Source organism: Onychostoma macrolepis, chromosome 05, assembly GCF_012432095.1.
Source record: "Onychostoma macrolepis isolate SWU-2019 chromosome 05, ASM1243209v1, whole genome shotgun sequence".
Taxonomy (NCBI): Eukaryota; Metazoa; Chordata; class Actinopteri; order Cypriniformes; family Cyprinidae; genus Onychostoma; species Onychostoma macrolepis.
In genome coordinates this window covers 20,112,646-20,130,337 of record NC_081159.1, presented here as the reverse complement: position 1 = coordinate 20,130,337, position 17,692 = coordinate 20,112,646, and the positions used below count along the sequence as shown (strand labels likewise).

The 17,692-nt window shown below is 38.1% G+C and overlaps 2 protein-coding genes across 4 annotated transcripts; one reads left to right on the top strand and one right to left on the bottom strand.

The window, feature by feature from the left end:
• Positions 1–3: 3 nt before the first annotated feature.
• Positions 4–5,912, bottom strand: ftr82 (finTRIM family, member 82). Its single transcript, XM_058777120.1, has 7 exons — positions 5,204–5,912; positions 3,588–3,683; positions 2,901–3,134; positions 2,267–2,426; positions 1,628–1,684; positions 1,289–1,357; positions 4–841 (listed from the first exon to the last, which is right to left on the bottom strand). The coding sequence occupies exons 1-7, from the start codon at positions 5,786–5,788 to the stop codon at positions 321–323; spliced, it is 1,722 nt and encodes a 573-aa protein (XP_058633103.1). The 5' UTR covers positions 5,789–5,912; the 3' UTR covers positions 4–320.
• Positions 5,913–11,616: 5,704 nt separating this feature from the next.
• ftr83 (finTRIM family, member 83) lies at positions 11,617–17,631 on the top strand. Of its 3 annotated transcripts, none has more exons than XM_058776398.1 (8): positions 11,617–12,382; positions 12,944–13,039; positions 13,328–13,561; positions 13,818–13,977; positions 14,154–14,210; positions 14,899–14,964; positions 16,027–16,112; positions 16,672–16,806. In XM_058776398.1, exons 1-7 carry the CDS (start codon positions 11,804–11,806, stop codon positions 16,083–16,085), a joined length of 1,251 nt encoding a protein of 416 aa, XP_058632381.1. In that variant the 5' UTR covers positions 11,617–11,803; the 3' UTR covers positions 16,086–16,112; positions 16,672–16,806. The 3 variants fall into 3 exon arrangements, with proteins under 3 accessions (XP_058632381.1, XP_058632380.1, XP_058632379.1); XM_058776397.1 differs by having other exon boundaries at positions 11,618–12,382; positions 16,027–16,116; positions 16,672–16,809; XM_058776396.1 differs by lacking the exon at positions 16,027–16,112 and having other exon boundaries at positions 11,623–12,382; positions 16,672–17,631.
• Positions 17,632–17,692: the final 61 nt, after the last annotated feature.

The following is a 17,692-nucleotide window of genomic DNA, read 5'->3' as shown; positions in this document are numbered from 1 at the left end:
ATGTATAACAACTTTAAAACTTTATTGAAATATGAAGAAGGTATTAATGAGTAATGTTGCTTTACAATGTCTTTTGGATACACACACATGTTGAGAATTCCATATAATATTAACTGAAAAACATTTTTCTTCATTTAAGCCTTTATTTAGGAGAACATGTTTGCACAAAGGATCATTACTAAAAAAGTTATTTAATTCTTCCAGAACCTGTAAAAATTGAGACGACAGCTGACAAAAAATATAAAATCATAGAAAAAAAGAGCAAAAAATGTCTGTCCTTCACTTCAGATTCTTCATGAAAAGCACACATCATGTAATGTTTATTTTAATTGGCAGATCTTGACTGATGTTCCAACCCCAAACCCAGGATAGAGGGGCTCAGTAAATGTGGTCTCGAAACGATACAGACGTGTCATGGTCTCACCAATACTATAGAAGGCCAACACCCCTGCAGAGTGGTCCAGAAAGACCCCTATTCTTGAAGAGTGAGGGCCGCTAACAGCCTTGTCTACCCTGTTATGCCAGGCCGAGTACCCTGTGTCAGAGCAGAGGAGGCTCCAGGACTTATCGTTGTAGCCTAGCAAGCACAGGGAGCCTTTACCCTTACGGCTAATGCCCCGATAGGCCACTCCGATTGAGAATTCCCCACTCCACTCAATTTCCCAGTAGAAGCGGCCACCTGACAGAGCTTCACGACACAGCACCTGGGCAAAGCTATCGAAGCGATCTTGGTTGTCTGAGTATGGCTGCGGGTCTCTGGTTCTGATCACCTTTTTGTTTCCTTCAGATAAGTGCAGCTCCTTATGCGCCGTGTGTGTGTCTAGTCTCAGCTGACAGTAGTCTGGAAACACAAAGGTAAAAGTTGCTTTTAACAGATCTTTGTATACCTGTCTCTGTATGTTTTGAGACATCTATATCTGATAATGACAGAAAGAAATATTTGGCTAGAAACATTAAAATTTTGGGTAATACACATAAGCTGATGAATATTTTCATGTTGTGGCTGACAACTAATTAATGGCTGATATCAATTCTGTACTGTTTTGTCCAAAATAAATTTAAAACACTGACAACTATGATCAGTCATGTTATAAATGCCAGTCAATTTAGGCATCACAACGCATGAAAATTTGCATTTTGAGAAATAGATATTTATTTAAAGATTAGCTTAAGATAATATATAATTTAATTATTAGTGTTTTTAAAGATTAACTTTAGGTGTTAAATGATCTACATGTAAAAATAGAGAAAATGAGCATGAGCATTAAATGCCAGTCTAGATACTTACATTTCAGGAATTCAGATCTGCTCCTGGGTTCTGCAGGAGGTGCACTGTCCACTGTATGAACTTCTTTAACTAAACACAGGAAGGAATTAAATGTACATTTTAAAATATATTCAAATTGAACCAGTTCGTTTACTTTTTAATAATATTTTACAATATTACTATTTTTCTTTTTGATCAAACAAATGAAGCTTTGTTGAGTATAAGAGAAATCTTATACAGACCCCAAACTCATGCATGTTTTACATATTGCCATTTTTAGACTATGTTTATAGCTTATATTTGCATCACCCATTTGTGATCAGTGTAAATCAATATACAGTGCAAGTAAATTTGTGTTACCTCTGGTAGTTTTCTCTTTGGTGCGATTCTCCACAGTGTAGACTGGTACTTCATTCACTGTTATAAAAAGTACACGTCAGGAAAACTTTATTTACAATACATTTCTTAAACAAGAAATGCTAGATTTGTGCCAGCAGATCTAAGTAAGGCACTAAATCCTGTTGTTTCAAATTCTATTAATACTACTACTATATTGAACTACTTCATCCAATCAGAATAGCTCTTTTGTTTATCATTTGAACTTTGCTCAGTGAATTGGAAATGAAGTGGAGGAACTCTAAGCCCTGTTTACACTCTACATGCAATCACATGACTTCCTTGCTAACTTGAGAATGTACTGTAACGTGCACTCGGTACTAAAAGGCTTGACTTGTCAGAGTTAAAGACTGATCTGTTTAATTGTTAGTTATTCCTTTAGGACTTCAAATTATTTTACAGCTGGCCCAGAAATGATACATTTTGATATACTGCAACAAATGTGCACAATGTGGCTCTTTAGAGAGAAACTAAGTTCAGTTGTACACTTTACTGTCCAAGTTCATATAAAATAGAGGGCAGTGTGTTCAGAACAGCAAGCAAGGGCAAAGTAACCCGACAACTATGCCTGTATCTGGTGTACGGTGCATTGTGTGCTCTGACCTGATTTTGAGATCTTTCGCAGTTCGTCTCTGCCCAGCTCCTCCAGCCTCTCTTTGATCTCAGCCACAGCTTTCCTGGCTGCACTGAAGGAGAAGTCTGGGTTCAGAGATACTCTGGGTATGAAGCCGTCATCAGTCGGAGTGCAGAGATAATTGAAATTCTGTTTAAAAAGAGAGAAATCTCAGTGCATAAAATGTAGTGTATAATATTTGCAAGCCTCGATTACTAAAGGGTAACTCTGTTTTATCTAAATGTCTTTGAAACTTTCATGTAATACGGAGAATCTTACAGCATTTTTTTGTTTTGTTTTGATGCCAAAAAGTTTGAAAAGCCTTTTTGATGCCTCGTGTGGGACCCCCTTCCAAACATATAAAAGCAGCTATATATAGTTTATGAATAGTATAGTATATAAGGTCCCATTTTTACTGCATAAGGGGACAAACATATTATGTGTACTTAAATGAGTGCCTTTTGTATGGATACAAATAAAAAAAAATGAAAATAATTTAATTAAAAAAAAAAATTCCTCTAAATTTTTTACAGAGACTCTAGAACCCTCTTTGTCCACCTGGGGATCCCCAGACCCTATTTTATTTCTTTTTAAAAAAATTTAAAAACGCCAAATTTAAAGTACCTGTAAAAAGTGAATGTGATCCTCAGTGCTGTAAAGCTGTTTAAGTCCAGTCTCTTTCTTCTTCAGTTCGTCTATCTCCTGCTCCAGTCGCTCCATCAGCCCCTCCGCCTGACTGAATGCAGCCCTCTCATTGATGTTGATCAGTTTGGTGACCTCTGACCTCATCCTCTCAATGGAGGTGATCATCTCATCAAACATCTTCTTGCTTTCAGTCATTGCCCTTTGTGCAGAGCTCTGTGGTAAAAATGAGTCAAGTTTAGAAGTGTCAGTTCATTTTCCATTCATTCAGTAGGATACTGTATCCTCTCTTCATTTAGTGCTTCGATTTTGCAAGAATAACTTCTGGATAAACTTTACAACTTAGTAAAATTACTCAAACTGCTGCTGCAGTCAACAAAAAAAAAAAAACATGTATCAGCATGTATCTAGAAGACTAGCATTGGATTATCTCATAAAGAACAAAAGAACAATTATGGCCACTTTCAAGGACTGTTTGCTTTCCCAGATTGAAACACACTGTTACACACTGACTTAACAGATAAAAGGTCCTGTGCCATTTCACCTTTGCCCAGATAAAGCAGTGTATTCGAGTGTTCTTATTTGGTCTAATATATTATGGTGTGACTTTGATATGAGCAGTGATAATAAAATGAACTGTTACAAATTACAATTGAATCTAAAACATACTTTGAGAGAATCCACCGTTGTCTTCAGTTCCTCCAGTTCTTTGGTCCTCTGCTGGCATTTTTGTTTGATCTCTGCCTGGGACACTCCAAGAAGTTTCTGTCCATGAAATAAGAGAAAACTTAGTCTTTATTGACAGATTAAATTACAAAACAAACACTTTTTGTTATTGATTGCCATCTTCGTGGTAATTCAGTCAATGTACAGCTGTATAATACAACATTTCCTCTCACGTCACAGATCTTTGTGTATGGTAATTCTATGTTACGCTTTTTCCTAGAATTTGAAGAACCTGCTTCACATAGTTGCCTTTATCTTCGAAAAGAGAAGGGAATGTTAATCACGCCAGGAATGTAAAACTAGCTGGGTCTGCTCGCCGGAGAGACATTTCAAGGTGCACACGCTCGATTCTTTAGGGTAAGAGAGGGGGGGCTTCAGAGCAACCCTTGCCAAGCTCACCGAACCATTCTTCAAGATAAGCTTGAAGGAATGTGGAGAATCTGGGGAGGGGGTGAATAAATGTGTGTGCAGTCTGTGCCATGGGACATGAGGGCTTAAATCTGGGATTCCCTACATTTAACTGAACAAACAAACCATTCGCAATTAGTGCTTGCGATAAGTGTTAGATTACAGACATAATTACTGTATCTAAACAGCACCCGTGACAGTTCAGTCAAAACGGTACAAAAACACATCAACTGCTCTGCTCCCTGTTATTAAGCTTGTTCAGTACTGATGAATTGAAGGAAAAGCTTTGAAATCTTAAACCTTTGAAGGTCTTCCTTCCATTCAGAGCTCTAGAGTATTGATGGAACAGTAAACATCTGGCCAGTATCTATAAATAGTTTTGCTGAGATGTTTGTTATTACTGTCCTAATAGTTATTTCACACAGTGACTCAAGCCATTTTTCATGTGAAAGAGGCGGTTGTCGACATTTCTTTCAGCTGTGCTCATCTGCTGAGGTTTATGATGACTTTGGGTCAAGGTACAAAAAGCAGTGTGCTATTTTTCTCACTCGTAGCGTGGGGGGAGGTTGAGGATGGTCCGTAAGCTCCCGCCTGATTTTCTTGAGTTCACATTCCTTGCCTCTCCCTACACCAGAATCCAGACCTGCCCTGTTTCTCATCTCCTGTTGCTCATAAGAGTTATTTTTTTCTCTAACAAAAACAAATCTTCTCAGTACGGTGGCCAGTTTAGGACAGTGATTAAATCAAGTAACCTCCAAGTTGTCCATTGTAAGGGAACACACCCTTTTTGTGACTCCTATAGTTTGGGAGTTGTATTGGAAAACTATATCTGGATGAAAGTTTCACTAACCTCACTACCTTTCTATCTGTTTAATCATCATCTCCTCCCTTTCTTTTCCATGTTTCCTAATCAGTTTTTATGTAATGATCTGGACCAGCGTGTTTGAGATAACACAGAACCGGTTATACGGTGTATCTTAGCGGCTTCTTGGCAGCTTATTTTGAAGAAAACATGTCTTATACAATCTCAAGAACATTTCTTATTAATTAATATAATCATATACATAAACAAATTCAACTTGTAACCCCACAGCCACTCTACCCCGTAGCCTCTCCTAGTAAAGTTTACTCAAGCAGTACATTTTCCTTACCTGTTTTTCACCCCTTTCTGCTTCGGCTGAGACTATGTCGTGCCCCTTATGCTCGCTGACAGTACAGAGGGCACAAATACACATCTGGTCGGTACGACAGAACAACTCCAGGCACTTCTGGTGCTGAGGGCAGATCTTACGGTCCAGGTTCCCCAGCTCATCCACCAGCTTGTGCCTCTTGAAGGTGGCAGACTCATAGTGGGGCTTCAGGTGCTTTTCGCAGTAAGAGGCGAGGCAGTTGAGGCAGGACTTGACAGCCTTGAGCTTTTTTCCAGTGCAGAAGTCACAAGGAACATCGCTAGGGCCAGCATAGCTTCCATTTGTTGGAAGCGTTAAGTTCAAGCCAGTCTTCTTGATCTTCTCTGCAACTTTGCTCAGAGTGGCGTTCGGCCTCAGCACAGGTCTCTGGGTGAACGTGATCCGACACTGGGGACAGATGTAGATGCCAGTGTAATCGGCCTCGTTCCAGTAGCCACTGATACAATCCATGCAGAAGCTGTGACCGCACGGGATCGCCACGGGGTCCCTCAGGAGCTCCGTACAGAGAGGGCAGCTGAAGTAGTCTGAAGACAATTGCTCAGCCATATTTTTTCACCTTTATCAAAAACCAAGTGTCTGAAATGTTTCCAATAGAGAAAAAGGAGACAAACTCTGCCTGGCTGGTGTTTTACTACAGACAGCCTTGGGTTTCTGAATTCCACAGGTTATTAATTAAAGGAAGCAAAGACCTCCCCTTTGTACTGAGGGAGTGTGTTGGTGAGAGAGAGGAAGGGAGGGAGACAGAGAGAGAGAGAGAGAGAGAGAGAGATTAGAGCACTACCCAGCTCTGATAAACAGGTTGAGCCAGGAGTCTTGAGAGAGAGAGAGAGAGAGAGAGAGAGAAGGTGAGGGAGGGGCCTGGGGTGGAGTGAAAGACATTAAAAGAAAAAAGGTACAGTTGAGAATGAATGAATTGTAGTACAAAGCAGGGCCATCCAGGATGAAACTTAACATGACAAGCTCTGTTTTACACACATAAATTGCTTATCCATTAGCTGAAGGACATTTGCATTAGTTAGCTTAAAACCACAGTCGGTTAATAATTGTTTGGCTTTGATATGCTACAAAGCTAGTTTTTTCATGCTTGCTTACTCTCTTGCTTTTATTCTTTAAATATTATTGGTTTCAATGCTTACTGCAGCTGAGCTTAGTTAAATAATGATTCTTCTGATATTACAATTTTTAGATTTATTATTACAATTTTACTCTTTTTCTTCATTTAACTTTTTAGACATATTTCCTTCTGCATCACACCTATTTGGTATATATAATATGACAAAGTTCTCACTGTAAAATTTATTGCATTGAAACTGCCTTTTTTACAATACAAGGGCATGTGGTACTCCACTCGCTGCACTAAACAAACAGTAGTAACAGTTATAGTGTGTGAGGTGAGTTGATCTGAATGTATGAACTAAGGCCAGTTGAACTGGATTGGGTGCTGCAGACTTGAAATACGTCATCAGTTTGTTTTTCGATGGGTGCGGCAGCAAAAAAAAAAAGAATGAACGGTATTTATTTATAATTTTTTTTTTACATATTTCAGACCTGTAGAATTTTCACATTTTAAATTTACAGAATAGTTTATACTACAGATATTTGCACACTGTTATGGCTTTGGCACTGTCTTGGCATACTACTAGACTTATTTGCATTGTTAATTGTCACTTACAATACAGGCACCCTTTGTAAGTCCCAGAGGCAATACAGAAAGTTCCAGGACATTAAATATGAAGACATAATATTGAACGTTATCTAATTAGCTGCAATTCAAATGAACCTGCAGTTTTTGAAAAGTGTGCAATATATGATGTGAGCATGAGTCACACACCACTTTGGATGTTGTGCGGCACTTTTGCAGATACAACTTTGAAACAGAAACTGCAATATTGGCAAAAACAGTGAGTATAATTTTATAAAAATTACAATTGATAAATCGTATACAGGGTAGTTTCACAACTAAAATGCCTTAAAGGGATAGTTCACCCGAAAATGAAACTTCTGTCATCATTGACTTACACTCATGTTGTTCCAAATATCTGACAGACTGTCTTCTGTGGAACAAAAAAGAAGACATTTTGAAGAATGTTGGTAACCAATAACAGTTTTGATGACCTTTGACTTTCCTTGTATGTTGCATTTTGACATTTTTCAAAACACTTTTTTTCTTTCTTTTTTTTTTTTTTTTTTTTTTTACTATTTTTGGCAAGCTATCCCTTTAAACTTCAGACAAAATAATGACCGATTTTAGGTATACTGGACATTTTGTCAGAAAGTTTTAAACATACAGTATTTGTAAAATTGTCTTTGTTTTCCTTTAGGAGGGTTTGATTGAAGATGGTAGACCCCCACCCAACACCCCCAATGATTTACACCTTGGTCTCAAGTGCTGTATGCATTGAGAGTCTCAGAATTAGTTTCACCTATGCTACTAAATATCCTGTGAATCTGTAGGGGGCAGGGCATGAATAAACTTCGGCAAAATTTTCATAGGACGTGATATGCCATGTGACTTCTGTCACCACCTGCAGACTCACCCGGAGTGCTGATCTTATGCAACCAGAAACTTATTAGCTCATGCCAAAGAGGTTCCTTCTGTGACTGTGAAGCTTTTTCTGACTCTTTTTCCTGGAAGTGTTTTGGGTTGTGTGGGAGAAATCAAACTTGTGGTTGAAAGGAAAACACATGAAATGTGGCTGATTTCTTTTTAATTATTGACATATTTTTGCTTTAGCCATTGGTCCAGCCAGAGCCCACACTGAAAGAAACCAACACCTATTACATTTTGATTGGTTACACAAGGTCCTGCCATCAGCTCTGACCCAGGCACAAATCTTGCATCACTTCATAAATAGTTTCACCTCTCTCCTTATATGGTCTGCTCTCTGATAAGCTAGTTTCTCTTCCCCTTTTCCCAGAGTTGAATAGATTCCAGAAGTCACAGTGCAAGGTATAGGCTGTGATTACTCATTAACTCAAAAAGCTAGCATGCTAGTTTAGGCCTCTAATTGCAGATCTGACATCAGTTTTTGTTGTTTTCTCCAGCTGCAGCATGAAGTAATGATTTTAAAATGAAGGAACAGGCCTATTCATGGACTGTCGGCCCTCATATTGTTCTCATGGTCTTCATAGTTCTTAGAGAGGAAATGTTGTAAACTGTACAAAAGAAATCAGTTCCTTTAACACAACCTTTATTGTTCTCCACACCCTCATGCTGACCCGGCCGAGTTCACGTTGGTTCACGAGGGAGCTTTTTCCCATTGAAGGAACTGCATACTTGACTAAGCCTGCCAGAGGTTTCATGTTTCCTTAAGGGTCAAAGGACAAGTTTCATTAAACTACCTGATTAAGTGGTGTGTGCCCGTTGGAGGGTGACAGAGTGAGTGTTCATAGGTGCGTGTTGTTACTGTAAAAACCAAGGGGTTGCCTCTGTCCATCTGATTGGTCAGTGCATGGAGTGCGTGGAAACAAGGTATTTACAAGTGCTTCCTATGAACAATGGTCACCTTTGTGAGTCTTGGCTGAAAGGCAGAGAGAACTGTATGTGTGTGTTTGGCTGCTCACCTGGCGTATTGCCAAATAAAATTAACCAGGCTGTGCAGAACGAAATTCTCAAAAAGCACAAAGGAAGACCAGTACTCAAAGGAAAGCATGCAGGGAGCTTCAATAGTTCATTCTCTGTATTAAAAGCAATAGTAATTTAGCTTCATGTGAGTTGACTGTTGCCATTTATAAATTTGCCTTTGCAAATGTCTGGGTGAGTGATTGTATATTGAAATGATGTCTAAAGCCGAAATATTGTTTTTCTTCTTTGGCTTGCTGTAAAATTCTTATCACTATGCTGATGTACAAAAGGTTTGTGAAATACAGTCTGAGTAGACTGAACGTGCAGCTCTTTCTCAACAAAAAAATATAAATTGTCAGTCACTCTATTATTGCGATACACTTACGTCTACACATTTCTTTACAAATGTGTCACTGTGGCACGACAGGCAGTTTCTGTTAGAGCGATCAGGAAAGACCTGATCATAAATATTCTACATGCAGTACAGTGTACACTGACCACACTACATACCGTTTAGGGTTTTGTTGGCTATTTTGTGAGAGACATTGTAGGAAAAATAAATCTCTATTAGAAAAGCCTTTTTGCATTTTTTTCAAGTATTTTTAACAAATGTGATTTATAACTTATGAAAAGATTTCAAACACTGCATGGAAAAACAGTGATAGACTGTTCTTGAAGTGACCTATCATAACTATTGTTCCAAGTTTTATTTTAAGACTACAAATGATCTCAGTCATAAAGTTCCAGTTATCAATCGATCAGCTATTTTGAGCTGAGCACCTTTAGAACTATGACTTAACACCACAATATGGCCACTGACACGGATGATCCAGAGTCAGACACGTCATTAGATTGGCTGCAGACTCTCCTGCACTGTCAGGCCACATGTCCTGCTGAAGTCTGGATATTCTCTCCCAACAGTGGAAACTTTCACCTTTGCAGGCCTCTCTTGACTTGCTGTTATCTCACTTATCATGTCTGGGTGCATTCCTGCCAACATTTGTACTCTCGCTGTTGAAACTTACAAGCTGACAACCATCTTAAGTAGGAGTAATCTTGAGTATTAGTTTGAGATGGGCATGCATTAAATGTCCATTTGAGTACTTGATTTTAGATATTATCCAATTATGTACAATTTCTATAACAAAAACAACACATATAATGGAAGTTAGTGTAAAATAATGTTTAAAAAAAAAACAATCAGCATTGGTCAATTAAAAGGAATGACTCAGATTTGGTGAGGAACATGGAGGTGGATTTGCAGTCCCCATAGAAGTGTTCTAATTAGCTTTTCACCACACTGAATGTGAGCCACTGCAAACCGACTTCCACTTCCTGTTTTCAACAGAGATTCCTGGAGCTTTGTGGACTGTGCCGTACAGAGGATGTATGCTCTAGAGAGATGAGAGAGGCTAATCTAAAACAAACACTTATTTCCATCGTCTTTGAGCAACAGGAATAAACGCCTTTTCTTAGGAAAATGGGTCTGGTATTGCTGGAAGACACAGCAGCTGGTGTTTCAGTTAAAGTTGCTGCTGTAAATTTAAAAATGTGCTCAATTTTTTTGCATTTTTATTCTGTGGTAGACAATCAAACCCACTTGAAATTGTAATTGGTTTTCACTGCCAAACTAAGCATGGTTGTAACATTTTTTGCTTTAACATCTGTAATATTTTTGCTCCCAAAGAATTTTTCATAATTTAATGAATTGCAATTCTATCTCAAATTTTTATATAATGTACGAATTTAGTTTGTTTTTAATCTATTGATACAACCTTCCCTGTACGGGAAAGTAAAATTTTCTACACGCATTTATTTTGTTAATCAAATTTCTTGTTCAGAGTTATTTTTAGAATTTCCACCATCACCCTCAACTCCACCCTGTGTCGTGTTCGGTTTCTAATTTAAAAGAAAACATACAAAAACATAGGCTTACAATTAAATTAACATAACATAACAGAAAGTGTGTTTGTGCATGTTAGTCAACTTTTTCAGTTGGAATAAAATATTAAATGTCGGCTTATATATTGTCTCATGTCTTTGGGTCCAGTAAAAGTAAATGTGAAAAGTGTTTCGACTACTTTAAAAATTTAACATTTTCACAATTTTTGTGAAAATTTTGAGTAGATGTTAGATAATTTGTTGTTACTGAGATGATATGAGTTCAGTGGTTTAACCAGCCTTAACCTGATCAATTGCAAATCAAATTATTGCAGTATATATTTGTTTTTCTTTTCAAAATTGCATTTGTCTCTTTATATCTGTATACAGAATCTACCCAATTGTACCCAATGTCTGTGGTTAAACCGACAGTGTAACAGCTCTCTTCACGCTCCAATCATCTCGCTCTCACCTACTTAGATGCACAATTCAGATATTTGGATGTTAAAGGGCTCTTAATATAAAACATACTTTCTTCTAACTCAAAAGTCTTTCAAGGAGGAAAAATACCAAAAGTACACTCATCCGCCCTCCAAATAAATTACCCTCCAGCTTTGATGGCGTGTGCCACAGGTCAGTATATTCTTGGTCTCTAAGCACTCATCCATCATGGCAGCTCCTACGCATAGGAGCACTATACCCAACGCTGAGCTGTCTGCCAGCATGCAGCCCCTAATACCGTTCAGAAACACTCTAATGATGAGATCATGGCTTGCCACCAGACGATAAAAGATAAAAGAAATGCAAGTGTATACGTGATACAAGAGTCTCGAAACAATTTAATGCCCTGAGATCATACATTTCATTCATGCTTCTCTTCTTCACTGTTATCCTTTCCATTGACATCTGATGATACATGTTTCTTCTTTCTCTCAATCGCTGTCCTCACCTGTGCCTCAGCCACTCCCCCATTCATTTACTGGTTTCTGCATAACCAGTTTAGCCTCCCTCCCTGTTTACTCTATATAACATGATGTGGTGGCACTTTAGACTCACTTTTCCTGTCTCGCACACGAACGCACGTTTCCTTTTGGGAGATCTTTGAGGATTTAACCATGTCGCTTGACCAGGACCTCTGTTACCTCTGCAAGGAAGATCTCAGGGACCCCGTTTCCATCCCATGCGGTCACATTTTCTGCTCTGTCTGTATCAAGACCTACTGGGATCATGCAGAGCACACTGGACAGTACCTGTGTCCCCAGTGCAGGGTCACCTACAACAAGAGGCCCAATCCACGCCGCCTTCAGTCCTCACGCCATTCATCTTCATCCCTCAGAAACTCTGACTCTTTCCCACCAGCCCCTCCGGCCCCTGACTACAACTATGCGGGACCCCAGGATGTTGGATGTGACATCTGCATCGGGAAGAAGCTCAAAGCTGTCAAGACTTGTCTGATGTGTCTTGCTTCCTACTGCGAGAAGCACTTGAAGCCCCATTACGAATCATCCACCTTCAAACGACACAAGTTGGTCGATGAGATTGGACACCTTGATCGTCAGATCTGCCCGCAGCACCAGAAAGGTCTGGAGCTTTATTGCCGGACGGATCAGATGTGTATCTGTGTGTTGTGTACGGTGAAAGAACATAAGGGCCACGACATGGTGTCCGCTGAACAGGAAAGGGCGGAAATGCAGGTAAGACTGCAAAAAGTGCAATTGTGATCATATTTTTACCAATGGAAATATTACACTGGTGAATCTGTTATGGCAACAGATTAAATGGCGATAATGACCAGCAGAAGTAACAACCTTTCACCTCCTGTATGCAACAGTGCACCTATTCATGCTAAAAAATGACATTCTCTGTATGCTGGATATGCTAGATTGAGTATAAGAGTAGCCAACCCCTCTAAAACAAACATGGCCAGTGAGTGATCTCCACCCAAAAAGGAGATGAGAAAATGATCTAAGCTATAGTATTGGTGAGGAAGGGTTTCATTATTAACAGTAACACATAATTGTTCATTTGTACATTGTTGCCCAATAACTTGCATTCTAGCAAAATTTGGGTTTTATTGTTAAAGAACCTATCAGTTTACGTAATAATGATAGAAGTGATAAAGAAATGAATGAATATGCTTTAAAAAGAGTATCCAAAAGTGACTGTATTGTCATGTGGAAGTGGTTGCGGTGTGGAAGGATGCTGTACTTACAACATTCCTTTGTCATGAATTTGTTGTTTTTAATTGTTCATAGCAACGGTTGGGTGCCACCCAAGCTGAGATCCAGGAAAAGATCCACGACAGAGTGAAGCAAATGGAAGAGTTAAAACAGGCCGTGGATGCACTCAAGGTATGTCTGGATGTTAAATATGTCATGTAATAATAAAACAATAAATTAACGATAATAAACAATACATTATATGAAATAATAATACAAAATCAACATTAATTCTCTGGTAGGCAAGAATATGTTGCAGAAATATTTACTGGTCTACTCTGGTGTGACTAATTCTTACTTGGAAAGAAGCAGGAATGTTTTGTAAATAGATATGTGTATAAAATATAAAAAGTTATGAATTCCCAAGAAAGAAAATGAAGTGAATTAGAAATAGAGTACTGATTACAATTGTTCTTTCAGAGTTCAGCACAGCGGGCTTTGCAGGAGAGTGAAAAGCTGTTTGGTGACATGCTTCATTCCATTGAAAGAATGCAACAGGAAATGACCAAACTCATCTCGGCCAATAAGAAGGCTGCACTCAACACTGCTGAAGGCCACATGGAGCGTCTGGGCCATGAAATTGCTGACCTGAAGAGGAGAGACAATGAGCTGACACAACTCTCTCGCACTGAGGACCACATCCATTTCATCCAGGTGACTGAGAAACAGTGTGTTGCACAAAATACACATCCACTGAGCACAAGCAGTGCAAAGAACATCATGTGGGTTGATTTTAGTGTCACTCCACACAGGATGTATTGCGTGCAAGTAAAACTATTTTGTTTTTATTTTATGAAATACTGTGTAAATATTTTTCGTTCCTCTAGAGCCATCATTATGTCAGAAAATAAGTGTGCAGTCAATCTATTGTAGGAAAACATTTGACTAAGAATTGTTTTTTTTTTTTCAGAGTTACCATATGCTGATTGCCCAGACTGATGCCGAGGAGCTGCCCTCTGTTACTGTAAGCCCTTACTTCTCCTTTGGCGCTGTTACCAAAACCGTCTCTGAGATGAAACAACATCTAAATGAGTTCAGCAATGAGGAACTTGTCAAGGTGGCAAAGACAGGTATGGTCCAGTATGACAGATACAATCGTGTTTTATTAGCCACTGTCTCATACCCATTTTGAAATGCTCTTTTTATTCCATGAGAATGAGTAAATAAATCATGCTTCCCTCTTGTTTATTGTGGTTCTTCTAAACCATTAAACTGACTTCCTTCATAACTCTCAATTCTCTTCCAGTGAACAAAATGCCATTCTGCCAGCTAGATGACCGTAAGAAGAAAAGGTCTACGAAGTGTAAGTTAATGAAAATGGGAAACTCTAGCTGCCCTGCTGTTTGCTTTGTGCAAAATAGCTGGAATTTTGGAATGGTATTTGTCAAAAGCCAGTGTCGTGCTCCAAGAAATTGTTGGCCTGTTGCTAAGTAATGATCTTAAGACCGACATCACATTAAAATACATATTTATTAGCTGATCTCTTCTATGAACAGCACAGTTAAACACTACCATTGGTCTTCAGTTAAACACTACCATTCAGAAGATTTACAGAAGGGTCTGTAAGATTTCTCGCTCACCAGGGCTGCATTTATTTGATTAAAAATACAGTAAAACAGTAATATTATGAAATATTATTTTTTTTAAAAAGAAAAAAAAAACTCTGTTCCGTACAGATATAAAATATATTTTACAATTTAATTTATTCCTGTGATGGCAAACTCTTATTTTTCAGCAGCCATTACATAAGTCTTCAGTGTCACATGGTTCTTCAGAAATTATCCTAATATGCTGATTTGGTGCTAAAGAAACATTTATTATCAATCTTGAAAACTGCTGAATATTTTTGTGTTAACTGTGATGCATTTTTTATCCAGAAAGTACCTAATGGTCCTTCCTTTTTGTCAGTAACATAATCTGTTTGCTATGAAAGATCAGATTAAAGTTTGACATTATTGCATGCTTAAAACCTCTCTTTATTGTGTCTCTAGCTGATGAAGTTGACATGTACAAGAGTCCCAGCAACACTCCCCGGACAAGGGACGAGTTCCTCCAGTGTAAGTTTGTTTTCATACTAGAATTTTCTTTTTGCCCAATTCCAGAGGGCGTTGTTGTAGAGATAACATGCACAGGACATAAAGTTCAAGGTCAGCAGAATTCACACCTCTGCTGATGATTAATTCAAATAGTATATACATTTTTATATGTTTTTGGAAGCTTGCAGAAAGTGCTAAGAAAACATGCTGGCATTCATCCTGTTAAATGTCAAACTTTAGTGGGAGTAGTCTAACATCATTCCTTACATACTGAGTTTGTGTCCAAGCATATTGTAGGAACAGGCGTAGACTGCTTAGTGAGTGGGTGTATGGGTGAATCATAATAACTGCCATCCCTCAAACATTTTGTCTTCTCTTCTAAGAGCAGTGTGGTCTTTTAGAGGACAAAAACGCTCAACATGCACTACCGTTCAAAATGTTGGTGTCAAAGCGATTTGAATGTTTTTTTGTTTTTGTTTTTTTTCTACAAATGAATGTTTTTATTCAGCAAGGACACATTAAACTGATCAAAAGTGACAGTTAAGACAATTAAAATGTTAGAAAAGGCTTCTATTCCAAATAAATGCTGTTCTTTTAAAGCATTCTATTAATCAAGGATCCCAAACAAAATGGATCATGGTTTCCACAAAGTTATTATTTTCAGCCTAATAATAATAATAATAATAAAATTTTCTAATGATAAATGTTTGTTGAGCTTCAAATCAGTATATTACTATGATTTATGAAGGATCTTGTGACACTGAAGATTGGAGTAATGGCTGCTAATAATTCAGCTTTGTCTTCAGGAATAAGTTGCATTTTTTTATATTTTAAAGTAGAAAACAGTTATTTTAATTTGTAATAATATATCACAATATTGCTGTTTTTACTGTATTTTTGATCAAATAAATGATAAGCATCAGAGACTTCTTTCAAAAACATCTTACAGACCTGAAACTTCTGAATGGTGGTGTAAGTCAGAAGACAACTATTAATTATGCTACGTTAGGTTGTTTGAGAGAATATAGAATCATATATAGGGTGTCTTAAATCAAATGTGTATCGACACTCTCGGCCCTCTAGATGAGAGACGTTCTCGCACCTCTGGCAGAAAGCACCTCCAAATGTCCAACCAGCTCTGAGAGCCAATGTGCAGACTCAACCACTAGGCAGGTGATTTATCCACATGCATGTTGCACCTTACATCAGGAATGCTCATCTAGGATCAGATTTGCTCCAATCTGTTTATATTTGGAGATCATAGCAAAACTGTTCCCAGATCAGGAATCCTATCCTAGGATAGCCTAAAATAAACATGCAATGATGTCCGTCTTGTCAAATGCATTATTTTTTGTTTCTTTTTAATAAAACTTACACTACAAATGTGGCATGGTTGATCTGTAGACACTGCTAACATGATTTATGTGGCCTTTAGCTCTTGATTTCGATTAATAATAGACCTATAAATCGTGGTCTTGAGTGTCTTAACTTGACCCATGCACATTGGCATTTTGCTGCATACAAAATCAATTGTGGGACTTACTTTATGCGGTCTCAAAGAAAAAAATTAGCTTTTAAAGCACCAAAATGCAGCGTATATGTACATGGATCAAGATACTTGCATGCGAAGTGGGCAGAGATTCATTGTCTTCATAACTTCACACATTCATGTACAAGCTTTAATTCACCAATCCTGATCAGCTCTTGTCTATCTTGTTTATTTTCAAGATGCCTGCCAGCTAACTCTGGACCCCAACACGGCATACAGACAGCTCTACCTCTCCCGAAACAACAGGAAAGCAGTACTAAAGAGAGACCCTCAGTCTTACAATGACAGCAACCAGAGATTTGACTGCCTGCCCCAGGTCTTGTGTAAAGAGGCCCTTTCAGAAGGTGCCTACTACTGGGAGGTGGAGTGGAGCGGAGAGGGAGCCTCCATTGGTGTGGCTTTTAAAGGCATTAAGAGAACAGGTTACGGAGACTCAGCTCGTATTGGCTACAACCGCAAGTCCTGGAGTCTCTTCTGCTCTGACTCCAGCTACTCGGCTCGACACAACAAAGACCAGGTTGAAATTAACGCACCCTACTCTTCCCATATCGGGGTGTTTCTGGACTGTGCAGGAGGCACTCTTTCGTTCTACAACGTGTCTGAGTCTATGTCGCTTATTCATCAGTTTAAAGCCTCTTTCATTGAGCCGGTCTATCCTGGCTTCTGGGTGTGGTATGAGTCTGCTATTACTATTTGTCAGTTGTAAATGGTTGAACTGCACAGGGGATATGAGGGAATTACCAGCAGATTTAAAAAAAAAAAATGAGTAACAAATTACTCATTTTTCTTTCTTTTTTTTAACAAAAGCCCATTTCTAGTGAAGCTGATTACAGTTAGTGTATTTAAACTGAAGGTTTTAATCTATATTATACCAAATGTGTTTATATAAAATATTCTTACACATTTACGAAAAATATTAAAAAGTTACAAAGAATTACATAAAAATATTTTCCTAGAATATAGACCTTACAAAAAGTCTAATAACTTTAATGTCATGTTGTGTCCATCTGTGTGATTATACTGTTTAATTAATATGAAGATTAATCAGGTGCAGAAAAAGCTTTTTACATTCTATCTTAAGTGATTTATGTGGGCCATTTTATCTGCATTAATGATAACAAAATAAATTTCTCTTTCAAAATTGTTGTTGAATCATTTATTTGATATATTGAAACATTTCCGAATTTATGATGCACGGAT

Excerpts from the sequence above, each read along its gene's own strand:
- ftr82 (XM_058777120.1), bottom strand. The coding sequence starts at position 5,788 with ATGGCTGAGCAATTGTCTTCAGACTACTTCAGCTGCCCTCTCTGTACG. Across the intron at positions 3,135-3,587 it reads CAACGGTGGATTCTCTCAAA|AGCTCTGCACAAAGGGCAAT; the intron begins GTATGTTTTAGA and ends TTTTTACCACAG. Across the intron at positions 842-1,288 it reads CAGATCTGAATTCCTGAAAT|ACTACTGTCAGCTGAGACTA; the intron begins GTAAGTATCTAG and ends TTGTGTTTCCAG.
- ftr83 (XM_058776396.1), top strand. The coding sequence starts at position 11,804 with ATGTCGCTTGACCAGGACCTCTGTTACCTCTGCAAGGAAGATCTCAGG. Across the intron at positions 13,040-13,327 it reads AGGCCGTGGATGCACTCAAG|AGTTCAGCACAGCGGGCTTT; the intron begins GTATGTCTGGAT and ends TTGTTCTTTCAG. Across the intron at positions 14,211-14,898 it reads GAAGAAAAGGTCTACGAAGT|CTGATGAAGTTGACATGTAC; the intron begins GTAAGTTAATGA and ends TTGTGTCTCTAG.